The sequence below is a fragment of the Egretta garzetta genome, unplaced genomic scaffold (assembly GCF_000687185.1).
Source record: "Egretta garzetta isolate BGI_Z169 unplaced genomic scaffold, ASM68718v1 scaffold185, whole genome shotgun sequence".
NCBI classification, from domain to species: domain Eukaryota; kingdom Metazoa; phylum Chordata; class Aves; order Pelecaniformes; family Ardeidae; genus Egretta; species Egretta garzetta.
The window spans coordinates 1347363-1367000 of NW_009259595.1; the positions used below are offsets into that span (position 1 = coordinate 1347363).

General features: G+C 45.1%; 1 protein-coding gene across 1 annotated transcript; it reads left to right on the forward strand.

Annotated features, from left to right (window-relative positions):
* The first annotated feature begins 4539 nt into the window (after positions 1-4539).
* PLD4 (phospholipase D family member 4) lies at positions 4540-19260 on the forward strand. Its single transcript, XM_009638124.2, has 11 exons — positions 4540-4638; positions 7540-7629; positions 9238-9440; positions 10132-10315; positions 11770-11890; positions 12262-12389; positions 12563-12763; positions 13141-13280; positions 15820-15985; positions 17352-17448; positions 18789-19260. Exons 1-11 carry the CDS (start codon positions 4636-4638, stop codon positions 18995-18997), a joined length of 1542 nt encoding a protein of 513 aa, XP_009636419.1. The 5' UTR covers positions 4540-4635; the 3' UTR covers positions 18998-19260.
* Positions 19261-19638: the final 378 nt, after the last annotated feature.

A 19638-nucleotide genomic window follows, 5' to 3' on the forward strand; every position in this document is an offset into this window, starting at 1 on the left:
GCTGGGGCAGATCCCTCTCTAATAGTACAGGAGTCCCCTTTCCCCTGCCCCCATAGTTACAGGGTTGAAGTCCCCAAGTCCTCATCGCCTGAGGGTGGTCTGTCTTCTGAGTATGGTATGGTGATATTTGATTTAATTTTTAGTACTGTTTATTTCATTGCCATGATTAGCAATGGTAGTTAAATCCAGCCTGGGTATGGTCATTCCCCAGCAGGTATGTGATTATAGAAATACATTACTATACTCACTTCTGCTGTCACCTTATATATACATAGGAGTTTGTGTCTGTGATACTCTTCTGATTTTTTTCTTCATTCTGTCACTGTCCTCCTTCCCTCCTGCAGTTCTGTCTGAGCTTTGCATCCTTCCTGCACTCTTGCAGTAACATTAATTCCTCCTTCCCCTCTGCACAGCCTTCGGGTGCCTGCAGCCTCCCCCACCCTGCTCGATGCCACCTGGGACTCTGACTCCACATCCTCTGCATTTGCACCGCTTCTGTAGGAACTAGAACGTGTGTAGCTGATAAAAACATTGCATTGTTTGCCAGCGATAATGAAAATACAGAAAAAGGGGGGGGGGGGGGGAATATAGAAGGAGAATTTTGTTGTTTTAAAAAAAAAAAAAAAAAAAAAAAAAAATCTTCTGTGTCTCTCAAACTTTCTTAAACTTAGTTTGTCTATGCTGTGTCTGCAGAGGCAGCTTTCTGTGTTCTCTGAAATACAGGGCTGGGTTACACACTAACTGTATTGCCTCTCCACAGGCTTCCCTGGTGGTACGGAGTGGTATTTGAGTCGGGATGCTGTGCAGAGTGCCCTTTGGAAATCAGCTGTGCATCCACTTCATTAATTTTTAACAGCCTGACTGAATAAACATAAGAGGCAGTGGAGCTGTGGCTAAAAACTTTGCAACGTAGTGAAAGCTGCTATCTGGCAGAATTTAAAAATGAAGGCTAGATGGCAAAAGTAATTATCTCTTCTGTGCATCTTCCCGCTGAGTGTTCACCTGGAATCCTGCCTGGCTCTTCAGCGTCCTCATCTGCACTGAGAAATGAGCCTGTTTCTCCACGTGCATATAGAAGGGAACACCAGAAAGCGTTGCCTTGAGCAGGGTTTGCAGGATCCTTCCTTAGAGCAAAACTTTTAAGTCATCAAGAGAGACAGGTTCTCATCTTTTGATGTCATGTGGAGATCTACCACTAGCCCCTCATCTATTGAGCCCTGCCCACGCGATGGTGTGGGAGGGGTGTGGGAGGACCATGCCTTTTTCAACAAGGGCATTCGTGGAATGTTCAAGAGCAAAGCCCCGCGGGGATGGGGTTGACATAGAGCAACTGGGTGGTTTGGCTGTGGGGCGTGTTGCTTTCCTCAGGAGGGGTACGACCATTTGGATGCAGCCTTGCAGGTACTTGGAGCACGTGCACACTTGATGTAGTTATCTAGAAGTGTTTTATTTTAATGCATTGACTTCTTGGGTCTCTGAATAGCATGGGCTGAGCAAGGGAAGCCAAGAAAAATCAGTGTAAGAAAATAGTGCTCGCTAGGACTTTACCCTCCTTAACCTTTTTTTTTCTCCTCTGAACAGAAATCACTGAAAATACTGTACTTGCCAAAAGAATTAGTGCCAGAAAAGGCTTGTTCAGCAGTAACGCTTCTGCCTCTGTCGACATCCAACTCACAGGAATCATAGGAGAGAAAAGAAAATACAAACCCAAAATGTGGCACCCACTTGGGGACTCTTCATAGACAAGGAAAGATCCAGAGGCACGAGTGAAATTGAGTTTCAGCCAGAGGTCCTGTGGCTTTAGCATAGCAGTAACTATAGGCAGCAGGTCCCTTTTGGGTGGTACGTTCCTCCCAGGGAAGGGATCTCCCTCCTATCCGCTGATAGCTGGGCAGGCTTGAAGAGGATGGGTTATATCTAATGTAGCCCATGACACACCTCCACCGCAGGCAAAGCAACCTCTGTGCAAGCAAGAAAAATGTCCTTTGTCATCAGGGGGAAGTGAGGATAGTGGTCGCATCAGGCCAGCGGTTTCCTGGGCTGCCGGGTACTTTGCAAATCGAAGAGTAGTAGTGTAATTTTGGTAATGCAAAGCCAGATATATGCAAGGCAGACAGCACATACTGAAGCTTTTCCTAACACTTGTAGGTCATCTTCCCTAGGTGCCACACAAGGATTGACAAGACTGAGACAGCAAAGGACTCTGTGATCACTTCAGCTATGCAAATCACTGATTGATTTTTTTCTTTAATCAAAATATTTTTCCAAACAAAATACAGCTGACAAGCACTTAATTTTAGGTTGAACAAAATGATTCCAAGTAAGTGTTAAATATTTCGAGTTAAATGTTTCAATTCCATGGTTAGATATTTTAGTGAATTTATTGATTTTTTTTTTAAAGTGGAAATTAAATAATTAAAAATATTTCCAAACAAAAGAATCACAATTTTATTTAGACTTTGAATTTTTCTCTAGGCTTGTCGGCTGAATCACTTCCCAATCCTTTGACCTGAAATGACTCTGCCCCTCCCCCCCATCCTCCAGCTCACTTGAGTATACAATCTTTTGGCACAAAGTATAAATAGAGCATTTTTCTTTTCAAGTGTGAGGGCCCTGGCTGTTCCTGCCTCCTCCCATCCTTCTGTCGACTGTTGGTGTTCAGAGCCCAGCTGCCCAGTCCTCGTGGAACAGAAAGTGTCATTTTGTAGTAATCTCCGTGGTGGCAGCAACATTTTTATCTATTATTAGCTCTCGGAGATGAGAAGGTGTTAAACTTCTTAGCGAGCCTCCCACACAGGCACTAAAAGATCTTGCACTGTATCTTTTAATGCACTCCTCTAACAAACTGGAGTCCAAGCATGCTTTTTAGGGGGAGCATATAAACCACAGCGTGGCATCCAACCCTACGGGGAGAGGTGCATTTACTCTGTGAGTGGGAGGGTGGCAAGCCAACCCGAGCAGCTTAGTAGAAGAAGCCTTGTCTGAGAGACGGGGAAGAGGAGGATAAAAAAAGATGGCTTGTTTGCCCTGAAACCTGCCAGTCTGTTTTTCATTTCCTCCCTCCAATTGAACGAGTTGGTCAAATAAGCCATATTCTCCCCACAAACCCATTTTTAAACCCTCACAGCTACATCGCTGCTGGTGAGATCAGAAATGCGTGGTTGATGTTGGGCTGATATGTGAGATCAGATAAGCAGAAGGAAACCAGGCCTTTGCAAGATGGAGAGGAGGAGGACGATGAGATTAATCAGAGCTGTAAGTGGTTAGAGAGCTGCCGAGGAGGAGAAATGCAGTTCCATTTTCTGGAAGCTGCTCTTCCTCCTGATATAACCCAGCCTCTCTCCCAGTTCGAACTAAACTGGTGATACTGGAGGCACTAATGATGTCCTGAACTTCACGCAAATGTGCTTCTGCTTGTGTGGTGCCTTTAGCTTTCTGGTAACCCGAGTCTAAAGGGACGGCAGTAGCCTTTGCCTTGTTTTTAAGCCCTGTTTGAATAGAGATTTGGGATGGCCCCAGTGACAGGTGATCTGTGTACAGCCACAAATTCAGGAGAGAGCTGGCTGGTCAGACAGGCGTCTGCTCCACTGTCTTTTCTCTCGCTTTTGGCTTTCATTGAGTTACTCCTTGTGCTTTGATCCCAGGGAAGAGAGGATTCATCACACCTTCAGCTTCCCAGGGAAAGGCCTCTTTCTGCCCTACCTCACCTATTCTCTGTCTCCTCTTAGCTTTTCCGTCTTCACCAGCCTAATAGAAGGTACGATAAAGCCTCATGATCCTTCTTGGCTCTCAGTTGTCTCTCCACTGGTTGGTTTTTTTTCCCTATGGCAGCCTTCCTCAGGTACTGAACTAGGGAATTACATCCTTGGTTCAATAGGATCAAGGAGATCCTGGACAATAAGAGCAGCATTGCCATATTGAGTTGGGTCAACTGAGGCGCAGCCTTTGGATTTTTACAGAAGACACAATTTCTTAGAAGCTGTCTTAAACTCAACATTGCATGTAACTTCCCTCAACAATGTCACTGCAAATTCCAAATACCTTTTAAGAGGAAAGCTGTATTATTTCAAAGGAGCTAGTTTGCTCCCTTATGTTTGCCCAAGGATGATTGGGCAGGAGGGTGCTTGCAAAAAGGAACTGGGTAGAGAGGTGGTGTTGGAGGGTTTGTTTGTCTGTTTAAAATGAAGCTTCTGGTGGGTTAAGAATGAAGCAGTGAGAGCACTGCCGTGTTTGGGACACAAACAGCACTGGAGCTGAGCGGTCCTTTCAACCAGCATCTTCTAGTGCTGATCTGGGCCCTGATCTTACACCGCTGAGGGCAGTGGGAACTTAGCCATCCAACAGAGATTGAACCAGCTCAGGCGCTGTGGCCAGTTATGCTGGACAGGTGGAGATCAGGACCTGGAGTCTAAGAACTGGGTCGCAACAACTAGATGAGAACTTGGGACTCTAACTCTCGGTGCATGTTGTGAAACTCAGTGTTTAAGAGGAAGTAATCTGCAGCAGGAGGAGGAAAAAAACAGAAGAAGCTGAAATAAATCTGCTGGTGAAAAGCGTTGCGCTGCCTCTTGTAAGTAGAGTTGGGAGTAACATCAGACTACGGTAGGACACGTACCCAAGAAGAGGCCTTCCAGGATGGTAAGCACATTTGCCATCATCTTGAGCATGCTGGGGGTGGCTGTGGAGGGATGAACACACCTTGTTGATCTGAGGAGCTTCAAACAGCTTCCGGGGAGGATTTTGTATGGTGAAGTATCTCATTCTTGAGTTTGCAACCCAAAATCTGAAACAGTTTGACACTGATGGAGAAAAGAATTACTAAAAGTTATTTTGGCGGCAGGGAGAAAGCAGCCTTACTGTTATAAACAGCAGTCTCCCGCGTGTCCTTGGGAGATTGTGGTGTTAGCTTGTGGAAGAGTCTATGAAGCAATGCTGAGTAGCGCCTGTATTTATTGCTCTTGGATGAACTTCAGTCGTTGAAATTGGCAGCTAGTGAGGCCCTGAAAGCTTAGAGGGAGCCATAGTTAATTACTGACCAGCTACAATATTATTCTTAAGAATTCTGGTTGAGTCTGTGATGTTTTCTTTCTTGAAAACTAAACAGCACATCTTAGTGCAGTTCTCATGACTTCTGTGTAGCTGCTGGGAATCCAACCCATCACTGGGCAATGTATCAGGAAGGGCTTTGAACCAAGTGGTAGATGACTCTACTATGGCACAGATGAGATCTGTTCACTCTCGTATTTTAAGATAAATGCTGCTTTTTGAAGCCATTTTGTAACTGTTGCTGAAAAAAGAGAACTGAAACAAGTTGTTTCTCACAAGCTCCCTCCTGAAGCCATCACAGGGCTTTAAGTGCACCTACAGCCGCAGCTCCCTACTGAGACACTGCTTGGGTCACTGAATGTATCGTGAGGAGCACCTTAGCCTTGGGGGCCCGAGGGACGAGGTGACACTCTCCCCTTCTCTCTTGCTCTCTTTTCCTTCTCTTCCTGCTAAGTTTCCTGGGTTGGCATTTGACCGCTTTCTCTCCAGGTGGTGGAATGACCTGTGTGGCTGTCACATGGCTTTCTCTGCCTGGTGTGTTATACCCCCCTCTCCACTTGGGCTGTAAGCTCTTTGGGGTAAGACACCGCGTCTTTGTACTCTGCCTAAAACACAAACCAGAATTTTAGGGGCATGAGGACCTGACATTCACCAGGGGATGGCCAACCATCCTTTCACTGCTGGCAGCAGCTCAGTTTCTCCAGGGCTGGGAGAATGGGTATTTACCTGCCAGCATTTATAACTATTTCTAATGTAAAAGCTGGCATCAGAGCCCTGGCACAGGCTGCCCAGGGGGGCTGTGGAGTCTCTTTCTCTGGAGATATTCAAAGCCCGCCTGGATGATGTCCTGTGCAACCTGCTCTGGGTGACCCTGCTTTAGCAGGGGGGTTGGACTGGATGATCTCAGGAGGTCCCTTCCAACCCCTGCCATTCTGGGATTCTGTGATCCGTATCTGGGGCAGCAAAAAGAAGTGCCAGTGAAAAGTGTGAGTAAAACTGCCTTGGAAAGTAGGTGCTGCTGTAGTGATTACAGCTGATAGTAACAAGCAGCAGATCCTGAAACAGAAACTTGGCTTTCATCTCTGCAGCTCTAGCATGCTTTTAACCACGACTGTTTGCACCTTTTCTTCCCTCTCCATCTTGTCTGCTCTTTTACCTTGGGTCCTCTCTTTTCACACCCCTCTTCCCCACGTCACTGTTTCAGACCCACCTTCCTTGTCTCCTAAGACATCCCCCACCTCTTTGGTTCAGCTCCACTATTTCTTGTGAGCTGGGTCCCACAGGAAGCCTCTGGGGCTATGTCCGTGCTGTGTCCAACTCCTGCCCATTCCATGCGTTCACAGCATCTTTACAGAAAGGTGGCATGGGCAGGAGCTGGGTGCAGCATGGATGGTGTGCCTCACTGGTATGGGAGGGCGGGCACCACGAGCCCATCCGGCTCAGGTGAGGATAGCTGTGAACATACGGCAGGATGGGTGAGACATGCCTGGCAGGATCCTTCCTACCTAAAACTTGTTTGAGTGTGGCCACCCACAGAGCAATTGCATATCCAATGCCATTGCAGCAGTTTCATCCTCCAGGCTGCAAACACCCAGGGGCTCGGGGATAGGAAGTGGTGGTTTGGGGACTGGACAGGTGGTGATATCATCTGGTAGCGCTTTTTGAGACATACCATACCGCAGGATGTGCTTGCTTCTGAGCATGAGCAACAACAGCTGACTCCTATGGGTTAAATACACCTCTGCCCGTGCAGGGATGATGTGTGGGCCATGTGTGAAGTTTTTGGTTTGACCTTTTGAGAAGGCAAAATAGGAAAGTGGCCAACTACCCCTGCCCTATAACTTGCTGTGAGTTTGGGTATATTTGGGTATTTGCTCTTGTGGTCACCTCTGCTGGTGATAACAAAAGATTGGAGCAACACTGTCTAAGGAGAAAATGAAGTTAACTTAATTTCCCATGATCATGGCTGCAGCAGGGGAGAAGATGTGTTTAGATTTCAGCCTGGTCCATGTCCCCTTCTGAAAGAGACACTGGCGTTGAAGACAACTCCCACACAGAGGAAGAGAGCAGGAGCCCAACAGAGACACGCACAGGACGACATTGATGCTGTACGCTGTCACCCACAGCTCCTGCGCTTCGTTATTGCTTGGTGTCAAATGTGTTCGCTTGCAACAGGCCAAAAGTGGGTGTTGGAGGGTAACTTGAAGAGGCAGCGATGCGGTTGTTTACACATTAATTACTGCAGTGATTTTTTTGTGACTAGACAGCACCAGGGAAAAGACTGCAGGGACCTGTCTCTCCCTCTCGCTTTGGAGTCTATTAATGTCACTCAAGGCCCATAACACTGCGAGGATGTTGCACAGATCCGTACTTAAATCTCAGAGTGCTATATACAGCAATGGCAGTAACCTGCATTTTTAGTCTGTAACTGGCTTTATACAAATGCTGCCATAAAGCTTTATTTTCCCCCTTGCAAACATTTCTGTTTTTCAGATTGTGAAAAAAGCATTAAAAACATCCCTGATGTTTACTGAGTCCTCCAACATGAAATTAAGCGTGAACAATCAAAAAGACGTCAAAACGGTAATTATTGGGATACACTACATTTGCTTACAAGAGCTGAGATTACGCTGACATTTCTGAAAAGAAATAACAGATTAAGAATGATTTTGTTGCCTGGTTTAGAAATCCATGTAGGTTTTGATCCTATTTGTAAACAAGCGAGTGACAAAGCCCTCACTGATTTATCCGGTAGGCTGATCAAACCTTGCCCAGAGGGAGCAACATGGGGCCTAACCCTGCAGCCCTGGCTCAGGACAGCAAACCTTGCTCATGCAAATAGCTTCATTAGCACAGCATTTATTTATTCATTCAGCATGCCTAGAGCACCTGGACACCACCGTGTATCGCGTGGTGACAGCCAAGATGTGGCTTCGAAGTGGATCTCTTGCTTTAGAAATGTCTTCTAAAACCTGTGCGCTGTTTAAGTCTTGCCAACATTTCCACGGAATGAAACGCAGAACTGTTAAAAATTGGTGGGATTTTTTTTGCCATCAATGAGAGGGAAAACAAACCAGAAGGCAAAAATTTAAGTAGATAGTTTAAAAACATTTGTGTCATTCAAATCCCTGCCTGAAAACGATAGCAGCGCTGTAGATCTTGAGAAAGGCAGAGAAAATGAAAAGTAAGAAACTTTATCCACACAGAAACAGAAATAGATACTTTCAGAGGCAACTGGTTTCTCTGCAGTTTTCATATGGACCCTTTTGGGAGCTCACATTTATAGCTACAGCCCCTCACAACCACTCCCAGGCTCTGTTCTCTTGCCTGGAGGTTCCAAAGCACGACTCTGAGGTTCACGTTGCCTATCACAGGGTGCTGGACGGTCTCCACTCCCAAGAATTGCCATCGGGAGCCAGGCACGATAATTGCTGGGGGCAAATGGATCTGCACGGGTGGCTGTATTTTCCTTCTTGATACAGGGCAACATACAGACCCTGGTGCTGTATGTTACAGCATGTGAGTGGCTGGGCTCCAGAGCTGGATATACCAGGTGGCCAGGCTAAAAAAAAGGAAGAAGTACAGAAAAAGGGAAATGAATCTAACTTGCCACACTAGAATGCCAAAAAAATACTATTCACTCGCCATATGAATAAATTACATTTGTGTAGTTTCACTTAAGTGAGGTTTCAGTTAAAAGCTAAAAACAGAACATGTTCAGAAACCACCAAAAAATGCCCTCCTGCTTCTGACATTTTCAGACCAGTTTTTTCTCCCCTGACTTCATGAACTTCTTCTTCATGGTAGTGCTGGGCTAAACCTGTGTTATGGATTCCCTTGTTTTATTTTGGTAGAAACTTTGTTGAACACCCATTTGTCTTGTGCTAAAATAAAGCTAATCAACATCAAATGAATTATAAGGTTTGGGGAAAAAACCAAGTTTTTGATATGTTGGCACAGGAAAAAGTAAACCAGAACTAGAGTCATGGTCCTCACATAAACCAACTCTTATGTAGCTTGTGGTCCTCGCTTTCAGTGGTGTATCTAAGAATACTGTCTGCCAGTAGCTGAAAGCAGAACCACTATTCAATTACTGTGATTTACTCACCTGCAACAGATAGTCACCCATTAGCTGGTGTATCAGTGACTTGGTGATCGCTTACATCGTATCCTATTTGGATTCTGTTCTAGTTTCAAATCTTAAGGGCAATTTTGATACTTGGTCTTGTTGTCCTGATGGCTTTCTACTTGATGAGAGTGAACAGCACAGTTGATCCTAAGGGAGAAGAAGCAGTTTTCAGAATTTATGGAGGGGAGGAGGAAGGAATCTATGGAGATCTCCCAGGAACCACAATAACTGAGGAGGACACCTATAAATCCAATGATTCCTGCAGGTAAGTCATGCCCAATGGTACATGGAAAAGTAATCACCAGGTGGAGAAATAGTTACAATGCTGACAATATCAGCACGGCTTTTGTTCTCTTCCCATTGTATAATAAGTGATAAAGTACCACTAACGTGGGAGAAGTGGGCTGTTTAGGCACTGGGACATTAGTAGTTGCCCATTATGAGGGGTGGTAGGGGCAGCATCGCAGCTCCACTACTGGTCCTGTGCTTGTATGTTCAGTGTAGCTCTGTAGCTGCTCCACCACCTCTAGCTGTCCTCTCTTTGTGGCAGTGGTGGGACACAGAAGGGTGACCGGTGGGCAAAGCAGCTGCTGCTGAGCTCACCCTTTCTCAGGGGCTGGAGGGGGCAGTGGGCGTTTGTCCTGGCAGAGGGTGGAGAGGGTACCAAAGTGACATCCAGACCCAGGAGGTGATTTTTCTCCCTGTCTTTAGGATTGTAAAATGCAAAGCTCAGAATGGCTACTGAAAAGCCATTCTGCTGGATTTGGGAGGACAATGTACATATAAGCTTGGCTATAAAAACTGGGGATACAGAGTACTCCCAGCTTGTTTGTCTAGCTCAGCTTGTTTGCTTTTGAGGTTGACATTCAAAATGGCCAACTCTACGTCTTGACAGGTGCTTGTTTTGCTGCTTGGGTCACAGGTGCTTGCTTCATGATATACAATTGCCATTGCAGGTTTGAACTTGTGGAAAACGTTCCTTATGACTTAGCTTTTGAGATAAACAGCACTGCAGCCAAACCCTTGTACCAAGCCTGGATGAGGCTCCTTGATATGGCCCAGGAAAAAATTCATGTGGCTTCTTACTATTGGTCTCTTACTGGGAAGGATATCAACGTCAATGATTCATCTTCCAAGCAGGTAGGAGAAAATCAATGACAAGCGCATCCACGGTTGTATGTCTCATGTACATGTGGCAGATGGCAGACTGACTGTGTGGTCAGATGTCCCAGAGACATTGCTTGACAATTCCTGCGAACCCAGAAAGATTTTTCATGCTGGTCTGAAGCAGCACACCAGTTTTCTTCCTCCAATCAAGCTAGACTCCATCTGGGCTCTATCCATGTCTCTGAATGCTGTGTTTTAAGAGCAGCCCAGAGGTCAGTCTCAAACCCACACTTGCTTACCCTGCAGTTGGTCAGCCTGTGGTAGGGGCAGCCAATGGCACGGCTGAAGAGCCTACAGGATCCCACGTACACAAGTGAACATGCCAATTCCCTCTGGCTAGCTGGAAGGGCCAGGAAATAAAGTCTGCTGGACTTTTGACTGCCTCAGAGGCTGCTTCTCCCCAGTGTATGGACACAGCATCCACATTTGCCCATTTTGCAGGTGTCCCTGAGCCATGCTGTTGGATCCCAGCTTAGGATGTTTGCCCTCCTCTGCAGGGCTGTTCTCATCGGTGCCCTGTGCAGCTAGGCTTCCTGCAGGGCCTCTCTGGCTCCACCACCAAAAGTAAATGACAGAGACCATGGCACAGGCTCACGTTGTGAGCACATCATCGTGTTTACTTGTCCCTTGGTTCTCTTTTGGCCTGTAGCAGCTGGCAACCTCCCAGGCAGCCCAGAGCAGAGTCTGGATGATGGTATGGGCTAGGGACTGTTCTGAAAAGCAGAAGGGACAAGGCCACTCTATTTCAGGCAGGTCTGGGGTTTAGCCATGTGTCAGGAATCGTGGTGGTTGCTGATAGACCAGATGCTGGGTTGTCCCTGTGGGCAAAGCCTCTGTCTCCCTCCTGGCACACCTTCCTCTGGGTCTGCTCTCCTTGTCTTCCTCACCAGGGGGGCGCTGTAAGCTGACTCATCTCCTCCACGTGAGAAGAAGTAAAAGCGACAGCTGTAAGGTTGAGCCCTGTCTCTGTTAAAGCAGCAGCTCGGTTCAGGATGGCCTCTGTTGCTTTCATCCTCGGGCAGAAATGGTGCAGCACATCTGTTGAGCATCAGCATCCAACAGTTGATCTTCATTGGGGCATTTACTTTTGCTGGGATGTTTGTGGTCGTACTTTTAAACCTTGTATCTAATAGCATTAAATGATAGAAAATAAACTTTGATTCATACATTGGATCAAAATATTTTTCCCTTTTTTCTTCAGTTGAAACACTCCCGAAATAGAATCATAGAATCATTTGACTGGAAAAGACCTGAAATAGAATCATAGAATCATTTGACTGGAGTCCAACCATACCTAGGTGAAATTTCTGACCACCTTGTGCTGGGGTTCTTCAAAGGAAGCATCCATTAGTAACACTGTACTTGCTTATATTTTACTAAATATTCTATAACAAAATATAAAATTTAACAAACAATGTACCATGCAGGGCGAAGATATTCTGAAGAGGTTTGAGAGGTTACTTGCAGAGAATGTCTCTGTGTATGTTGCGGCAAGTATGCCAACTTTGGCTACAAATTCAACCGACCTCGAGCTTTTAGAGGAAAAAGGTAATTATCTCACTCAGAACTTCAGGAATGCAAACAGGCACCTGAGAGAAGCTGCTCTCCAAGGCCTGTTCTGACCTGGTGCTTATGTGGGTTCACAGCACTATTCATGTTCACACAAGCACTATTTATGCAGTAGTCCATGATTTCTGTCTATGTTGTCAGGCCCTTAAGGATTTTTCTGAAAGTTCACATTTTGTATATTTTTGCAAGTTATTGTATTCCCAGGAATGAGTGCTTGTGAATTTTGGTAGTTCGTACCAGTTGTAGATATTAGACATCCAGACGCATTCTGGATACATACAGGGGAGCAGTATAGATTACCGTCTCCATGCTGTATCTAAACTCTTTTTCCCTTCCCCATCTTTCTTCAGGGGCTCATGTAAAAAAGATCGATTTTGGACACTTGGCAGGAGGAGTGTTGCATAGCAAATTCTGGATTGTAGACATGAAACACATATATATCGGTAGTGCAAATATGGACTGGAGATCTTTATCTCAGGTAAGCTCTGCTGCTGCATATTCAAAAATCTGGGGGGAAATTCACATCCTAGCACCTAACAGAGATAATTCATGATGATGTAAAGTATTGACTGAGTGGGAGAAACAGCAAAGAAACCCCTGGAGGTGGGGTGGCTCCTTCTGGGGCTGCGACAGAGCTTGCTCTCTTTGCAGGTGAAAGAGTTTGGTGCTGTGATATACAACTGCAGCTGCTTGGCCAAAGACCTCTGGAAAACATTTAGTACTTACTGGGATCTTGGACATGCTAATGCTACCGTCCCATTCCCTTGGCCTCTTAATTATTCTACCTACATTAACAAGCATCAACCTCTGGAAGTAGAATTCAGTGGAATCTTGACAAGAGCCTATTTTTCTGTAAGTATATTTTAACATAAAAAGATAGACGGTAAACTATGTTTTAGAATTGGCCAGAAAAGTTTCTTCGGCAGTCCTCAGCTGCTCGTGCTCCAGTTGGGTAATAATAATTCATTCAACAGGTTTCTCTAGAACTGCTCAAGGAATAAGGGTTGACCCAGCTTTGGTTGTCAGGTAGTACGGCAAGGATGGGGTGCAGGTCTCCTTTAATTACCCATGGGCTCAATGTATCAGTAAATATCCGAGCTATCAGGACATGGAAGGCATGAGGAACAACAGTGGTCCACCTCAAAAACTGAGCAGTTCTGGATATAAATGAATCGCAGCCTGACAGAAAAAGGATGAAGTTACTCACCTGTGTGTTTTCTTCTTTACAGGCTTCTCCTCCAGCATTTTGTCCAGAAGGCCGCACACAGGACCTCTTTGCTATAGTCAGTACTATCGGTGAGGCACAGAAATTCGTCTATGTTTCTGTTATGGAATATTTCCCTACCAGCCGTTTCACTCATCCAGAAAGGTACAAATCCTGAGCAAATCAGTTGACTGCACTATTTAAAGGAAAAATGTACTATTACCCCCCCGCTTCCACAATGAAAATACTCAGAGTTGAGAGAACTGAGGCTTTGCTCTGCATTCACGACTGCCTCGTGGACCGTGCAAACACTGATGCTACAGGAAGGATGGTACCCAGTGCTGCCCGCGTGCTTCGCAGCGGGTTAGAGCAGCCTCCTGCGCCCTTCACACAGCAGGAAAACTGTGAAGTGCCAGGCTAGGCACAGTCAGGTACAGCTCCCTTCAGGATACAACAGAGCAGCTTTACGAATAGAGAGAGAAATGGGAACAGCAGAAATATATCTGACATCAGACTTTTCAGAGAAAATATTGTTTTGCTCCCCTCTTCTGCTCCCGTTTCTTTCTGTTCTTTACTTTGAAAGACTCTTGACTTCTGGCTCTGCTGCCTGTTTGGCCTACTTGACCCATAGTTTAGAGGCGGATTCTTAGCTGCCCTTGCCGACCTCTGCAATGGTAGCTGAAACAGTCTCTGAAAGAAACTTCTGGGCTTTTATTTTCCTTTTTTAATAATACCATCTAAGGACGTCCAAGCTCCTGAGGTGTGCTGGGTGTATGCAGCAGCAGCCCTCAAGGAGAAGGTGGTAATGGTGACCTGGAGTGATCAAATTGTGTGTGGTGGACCTCTGCCATGGTCCCAGTGGGCTGCCCAAGGTCACAGAATTATGCAGACTCTGCACATCAACTCAAACCTGAGTAACACAGGAAGTTAGTCACAGGGAAACTACTATGACTCCAAACCTTCTTAGATATGGTTGAATTAGGATGTCTATATGCAACCGAGTGTCTGAAAAGTATCTCCTTATAGCATTTGTGAGTTTCATCTAATCATCTAAATAATCTGGCTGAGAAAGAAGTTCAAGCAAAATAATTATGTACAACGTGGCTTGTAAAGAATAGGGTGAGTTCTAGGTTGCCATTTAGCCACAATTATACCCCGCGTCACGTCCTCTGGCGTGACTGTGTAAAGCCTCTGTTGTTCAGCTGGGGGTGTGTGTGTTAGCAGGAAGGGTGTAGGATGGTAGACAGACACAGAGAATTCCACTCGCCTTGAAACACAATCTCAAAGAGTAGCTTCCATTTGGAATCAAGCGGCTTAGGGGATTTTTGGTTTCCATGTTGTACGGTTGAATCTCTGGGTTTCTCATCTCCTGCCTTTAGCTAAGAATAGGTTCACAGAAACTCTCTTTTCCCCCTTAGGAGCGAGTGTGTTAATACTCCTCATTCTTCATCTGAAGCCTTAATCCACCATTTGTGACATCTAGGGCCTGATCTGATGCAAACAAGGGTTTGAAAGGCCTAGGGAAAGCGGCGTGGGGCCTCGGGCTATCTCCACAGCAACCAGCTGTAGTGTAATGAATCGAGGCTGATTAGTTCAGGTTAGGTTCCTCCAGCAGCTGAGGCAGAGGGAACAAAGCTGCCGTCTTAATGCCTGAGTGTTAATCAACTAGAAACCAATATATTTTACAAATGGAAACTGTTCAAAAATAGCATGTCTAAATACCATGTTTTTCTGAGTTTTTCAGGAGTTTTACAAGTCAGCCTGCGCCTAAAAGCACATGGCCAGTCTGTTGGTCACGACAGGACAATGTGCAAGGGAGGATTTGAGAATTCAGGCCTTTGTACATAAGACCAAAAGGAATAAGTTAGGCAAATTAATTCCTCATTACTCATGGGAGAGTAAACGAGTGCCGGACCTCTCTCTGTATCAGTCCTCCAACCTGTACTAAAGATGCTCGTCTTCGTGTGGCACTCGAATGAAAATGCTACATGGGTGTTGGGGGTTATTAGTCCTGGGATGTACCTTGTCCAGCTCTTAGTGTGGTGTAGCTGGGTGAAGCATGTTAAAAATTTTCCCCTAAGCTACTGCCAACACGAATGTCATGGAAACGGTCAGCCCCGTGTTCATGAGAGCAGAGCCGTGTGTGCTACCCCGGGGCACACGCCATGCGAAAGAGGGCAAGGAGGGATGAAGAGGGACAGAGCCTGCCCGTGCTGGCTGATGGCACAGGACCACTGTGGGCACTAGGAACATTCTCCCAGGTCCTGAAATGGCCATATTCTGCAAAATGGCTCTTGGGCTTTCCCATGGGCTCTGCACTGCCCTTTTTACTCCGTGCTGGATGATCTGGCTTTACATTGGAGTTGCTATTGTTATTTTTAGTTTCTGAAGGAAATTAGCATGATGGCACCCTGCTGTGTGTGTATCTGCGTACATGCACTTTACTAAGCTTTACACTTTTTGGTCAATTTAAATCCAATTTGGCAGAGACTGGAGGTCTCAGAACACACCGGGGAGAAGAACGGGCTGGGTAGAAGGCAGAAATCAGATTTATACCTCCAGTGAAGGCACAAGTGCTTCTCTTACTAGACATCAGAGATCCCATCTGTGCATGGTGTCACTTGTATTCTCAGTTTATTGTCACCGCTTTCTGTTGAACTGTTTCGAAAATACCCCTTTTTTCCACCCACCTGCTTTTCTCTAGGTACTGGCCAGCCATTGACAATGCTCTGAGATACGCAGCTTTCAACAACAGAGTACAAATCCGGCTCCTGGTCAGCTGCTGGACCCACTCTGACCCAGCCATGCTCTACTATCTGAGGTCCCTGCGTGCTCTCAACAACCCACATGCCCACATCAGTGTTGACGTGGTATGATAAGAAACCTGATTTTGGAAGGACAGCTTAAGGCTATGAGGCTACTGATTTTTGAGTCTAAGCTGCCAGTTACATGTGCAAGTGTCAGGTTTTAGAGAAGCAGATTGTCATTTGTTGCAGCAACTGCTGTGGGTCCTTGAGAAAATAAGGCCCAAGAGATAATCCTTGAGGAAGCAGCTATTGCAAGCTGCTAGTGATACCAAGGGATGTGCCTAGGTGCAAGACTTGGAATCATAGAATCTTAGAATAGTTTCAGTTGGAAAAGACCTTTAAGATCATCAAGTCCTGCAGCATCTTTCTTGTAGTGAGGGTCCCAAAACTGAACACAGTATTCAAGGTGCGGCCTCGCACAATCACTTCCATACTCCCGCTGGCCACACTATTCCTGATACATGCCAGAATGCTGTTGGCCTTCTTGGCCACCTGGGCACACTGCTGGCTCGTATTCAGCTGACTGTCAACCAGTACCCCCAGGTCCTTTTCCACCAGGGTGCTCTCCAGCCGCTCATCCCCAAGCCTGTAGCGTTGCATGGGGTTGTTGTGACCCAAGTGCTTGCGACATTATCCAGGCAGTCACTTTTGCTGAGCACCATGACAGTTACAGTTTATATGACAACTTAGTCCTCTTCTCATAGACCTTTTCCTGTATAGGGTATCTTAAATGGGTTGAATTACATTCAGTATTTTCCAGTTGAGAGCTCTGCTTACTGCCTATACAAATAGAACCATTTTTGAACACTACGAATATTAGACACAGGCCATAGGCACTAGGCTGGAATGCATCAAGTGGGGTGGAGATGGTGTGGAAGGTCCCAACATAATGCAGTTATCACGACAGAGAGAAGTCACAGATGTAAGGAGGAATGTGTTTACAAAAAAAAAAAGAATAAAAAAAGGAACAGAAATGTAGGTTTTAGTAAGAGTTAACAGAAAAAGTTAGGCATTATTGTTGCCTGCGGTACCCCTTGTGTCTGTGATCAGCCCATTCTAGCACAAAATAAGAGCAGCAATCAGTGGTAAATGCAGATCTGTTAAACAGCTGCCTCAAACTGCATTTAATTGTCTGCCCTGGAATGATAATAGCTGTGCCACTAATGGAACATTGTGAAACAAACATTATCCTTATCTGATCTCAATTGCTTATCCAATTTTATGTATACTGGAAGCACTATCTGTTAGTTTTCTTGGATAAGAGTAAAATCTCTTTTATGGTACATTTAATAACAGTGTGTGGAATATTCTTTTCTGTTCTTTCTGTGCTATTCCATTCTTTGAAAATATAGAAAATCTGCATTGTCCAGTTACTCAATCTGTTCCTCACTCTGGTATTTCTGTTTGTTTTTAATTTCTCTCCATCCAGAAACTCTTCATTATTCCCGTTCTGAATCACACAAATATTCCTCATGGGAGAGTGAATCACAACAAATACACGGTCACCGATAAAGTAGCCTATATCGGTACGTATTCCATTATTCCAGACACTTACAGTATCTTCAGATCTATAGGACTGAGACTGAGATAGCATGGGCTGCAATATCAAAAAAGACCTCATTTTGCCATGTAAAGCAGATAAAAAAATATCAAAGTATATGGTTTTATCAGAATGTATGCCCTGGGTAAAGAAGTAGAGATGTGAAGGGGAGAAAATCATGTAGGTCAAGTTCAGTGAGAGATTATTTTGTATGACTGTGATCCATTAAGAGCAGAGCATGACAGGTCGGAGTGCACAGCCTGTGCCAAGCGCAGCGGGAATTTCACAGACCGTGCACTCGGAACGATGCAGCATTAGCTGGTGCTCTGGTATATAACACTATCACACTTTAATGAAAAGAAATTGCTGGGAGGAATTAATTCCCTGCACTGTTTGCTGAACAGGATTCTAGGAATGGAAATGAGAAAACAGCAGTGTCGATCGCTGCTCAATTCCTGAAAGCCAGGCAGGGTGGTGTTTATTTTTCACTCTTATTAGGATCTCTCAAAAAAGGGAACGTGGAAGGGCTCTGTCATTTCAGACAGCTCATCCTCCAAGCAATGCAAACCAGCAAAGAGCCCGATCTTCCAGCAGGCCGGGGACTTGCAGCTCCAATTGCCTTTAATGGAACTTGTTTCTTATGGAGTTGTCTTTTGAAGGCAGATATGCAGATAATTTGCTTCCATGCCTAAGCACCTTCTGGAATTGACAGTATATTTTTCTGGCTCAGGTGAACACCAGAAGTGCTTAAGTGATAAAATGTGTATTTGCTTCACAGCGTTTGGTTTTCTGATGGTGGTAGCTTTGGAGAGAGCCCTAGACAATGTCTACGGCTGGATTCCCACCTTTGCCTGGTTTGAAAGCGGGCATCGCATGCTGAGCTCAGACCAGCTCCTGAGGATTTATTGATCAAGGGTCCGGTTTCTCCTCTTGTTTTCCTTTAACAAGTAAAGGGAATTAAGTCCATTAAGGATTTTTTTTTTTCTTTAAACACAGAAACCTATATCAAACACTGGCTTTTGCCCCTCTTAATACCCAAATGTTGCCCTCTATTCCCATATTTATAATGAGTAAATTTGTGCATCTCTGCCAGAGGCTGTAAGGAACCAGAGTGTTATGAAGCTTCAGGGTTCCAGTTAATACTGACTTTCTGAAACCTGAGGTCTGGAATAAGAAGGAGGTGACCTGATTTTTGCTTGTCCTAATGAGATTTCCAGTTGTACAGCAAATCAGCAAAGCCAGGCAATGTGGACTTAACAAGTATAGAGATCAAGCGGAACACTGGGAAATGAATGTTTTCTAATTAGCTACTTTTCCATTGCATAGGGACTTCCAATTGGTCAGAAGATTACTTCATTAACACAGCTGGTGTGGGACTAATTATCAAACAGAATTCGACCAACCTGCAAAGAAGGCAATTGCCTATCCAGGAACAATTAAAAAACCTTTTTGAGCGAGACTGGAATTCCAAATACGCAGTGAATCTGGAAGATGTGCAGGGACAGAAAGATTGTAACTGGAAGGGCAGAGTCTGACCTGAACTGAAATGCACCTTTTAAATAGAAAGAAAAATACATTTGAACTTGTTCCCCATGCAAAACAAGGAGCTTTCTTCATCATGCCTTTGTCAGAGAAATCGCTTCCTCGTGGCATCCACACTGTTTGATGAACTTCCCACGGTTCACTCTACCTGCAACACCATCAGTCAGTGTGCACTGTTTCCTTTTTTGTGTGATTACCTCATCCCAGAGTTAATGAAATGCGCACAGTGTTACATGACAAGCTGTCTGATATTAAAACAAACATGGAAGATACAACCAGATCTTAATATATCAGAGACTCAGATCATTATTGCTGTGCTATTTTGTCTTAAGAAGCTATACATCTCTTAATGTTACATTAACAGTGTTTGCTTACGTGTGTTTAAGAATATTTTTAATAAACTCCTGGCCACTTTAAGATTTGAGCCGTGTAAGTAATCACCTACAATAGTGAGGGCAGATGTTTTTAAAGCACTTAGGCATTAGAGGTATGGCGAAATACATGTATTTAAGTGTTGAGGCTGGTTGCCAGAGTGAAATGCCTGGGGTTCAAATCTTGGGGCCATCTTGCATCTCAGCTGCCCTGGACCCCTGAGTGTCTGGGGGTGGTTGAATGTCTGCGCGTTGGCCTCATG

Excerpts from the sequence above, each read along its gene's own strand:
- PLD4 (XM_009638124.2), top strand. Across the intron at positions 11,891-12,261 it reads CGAGCTTTTAGAGGAAAAAG|GGGCTCATGTAAAAAAGATC; the intron begins GTAATTATCTCA and ends ATCTTTCTTCAG. Across the intron at positions 17,449-18,788 it reads CGATAAAGTAGCCTATATCG|GGACTTCCAATTGGTCAGAA; the intron begins GTACGTATTCCA and ends TCCATTGCATAG.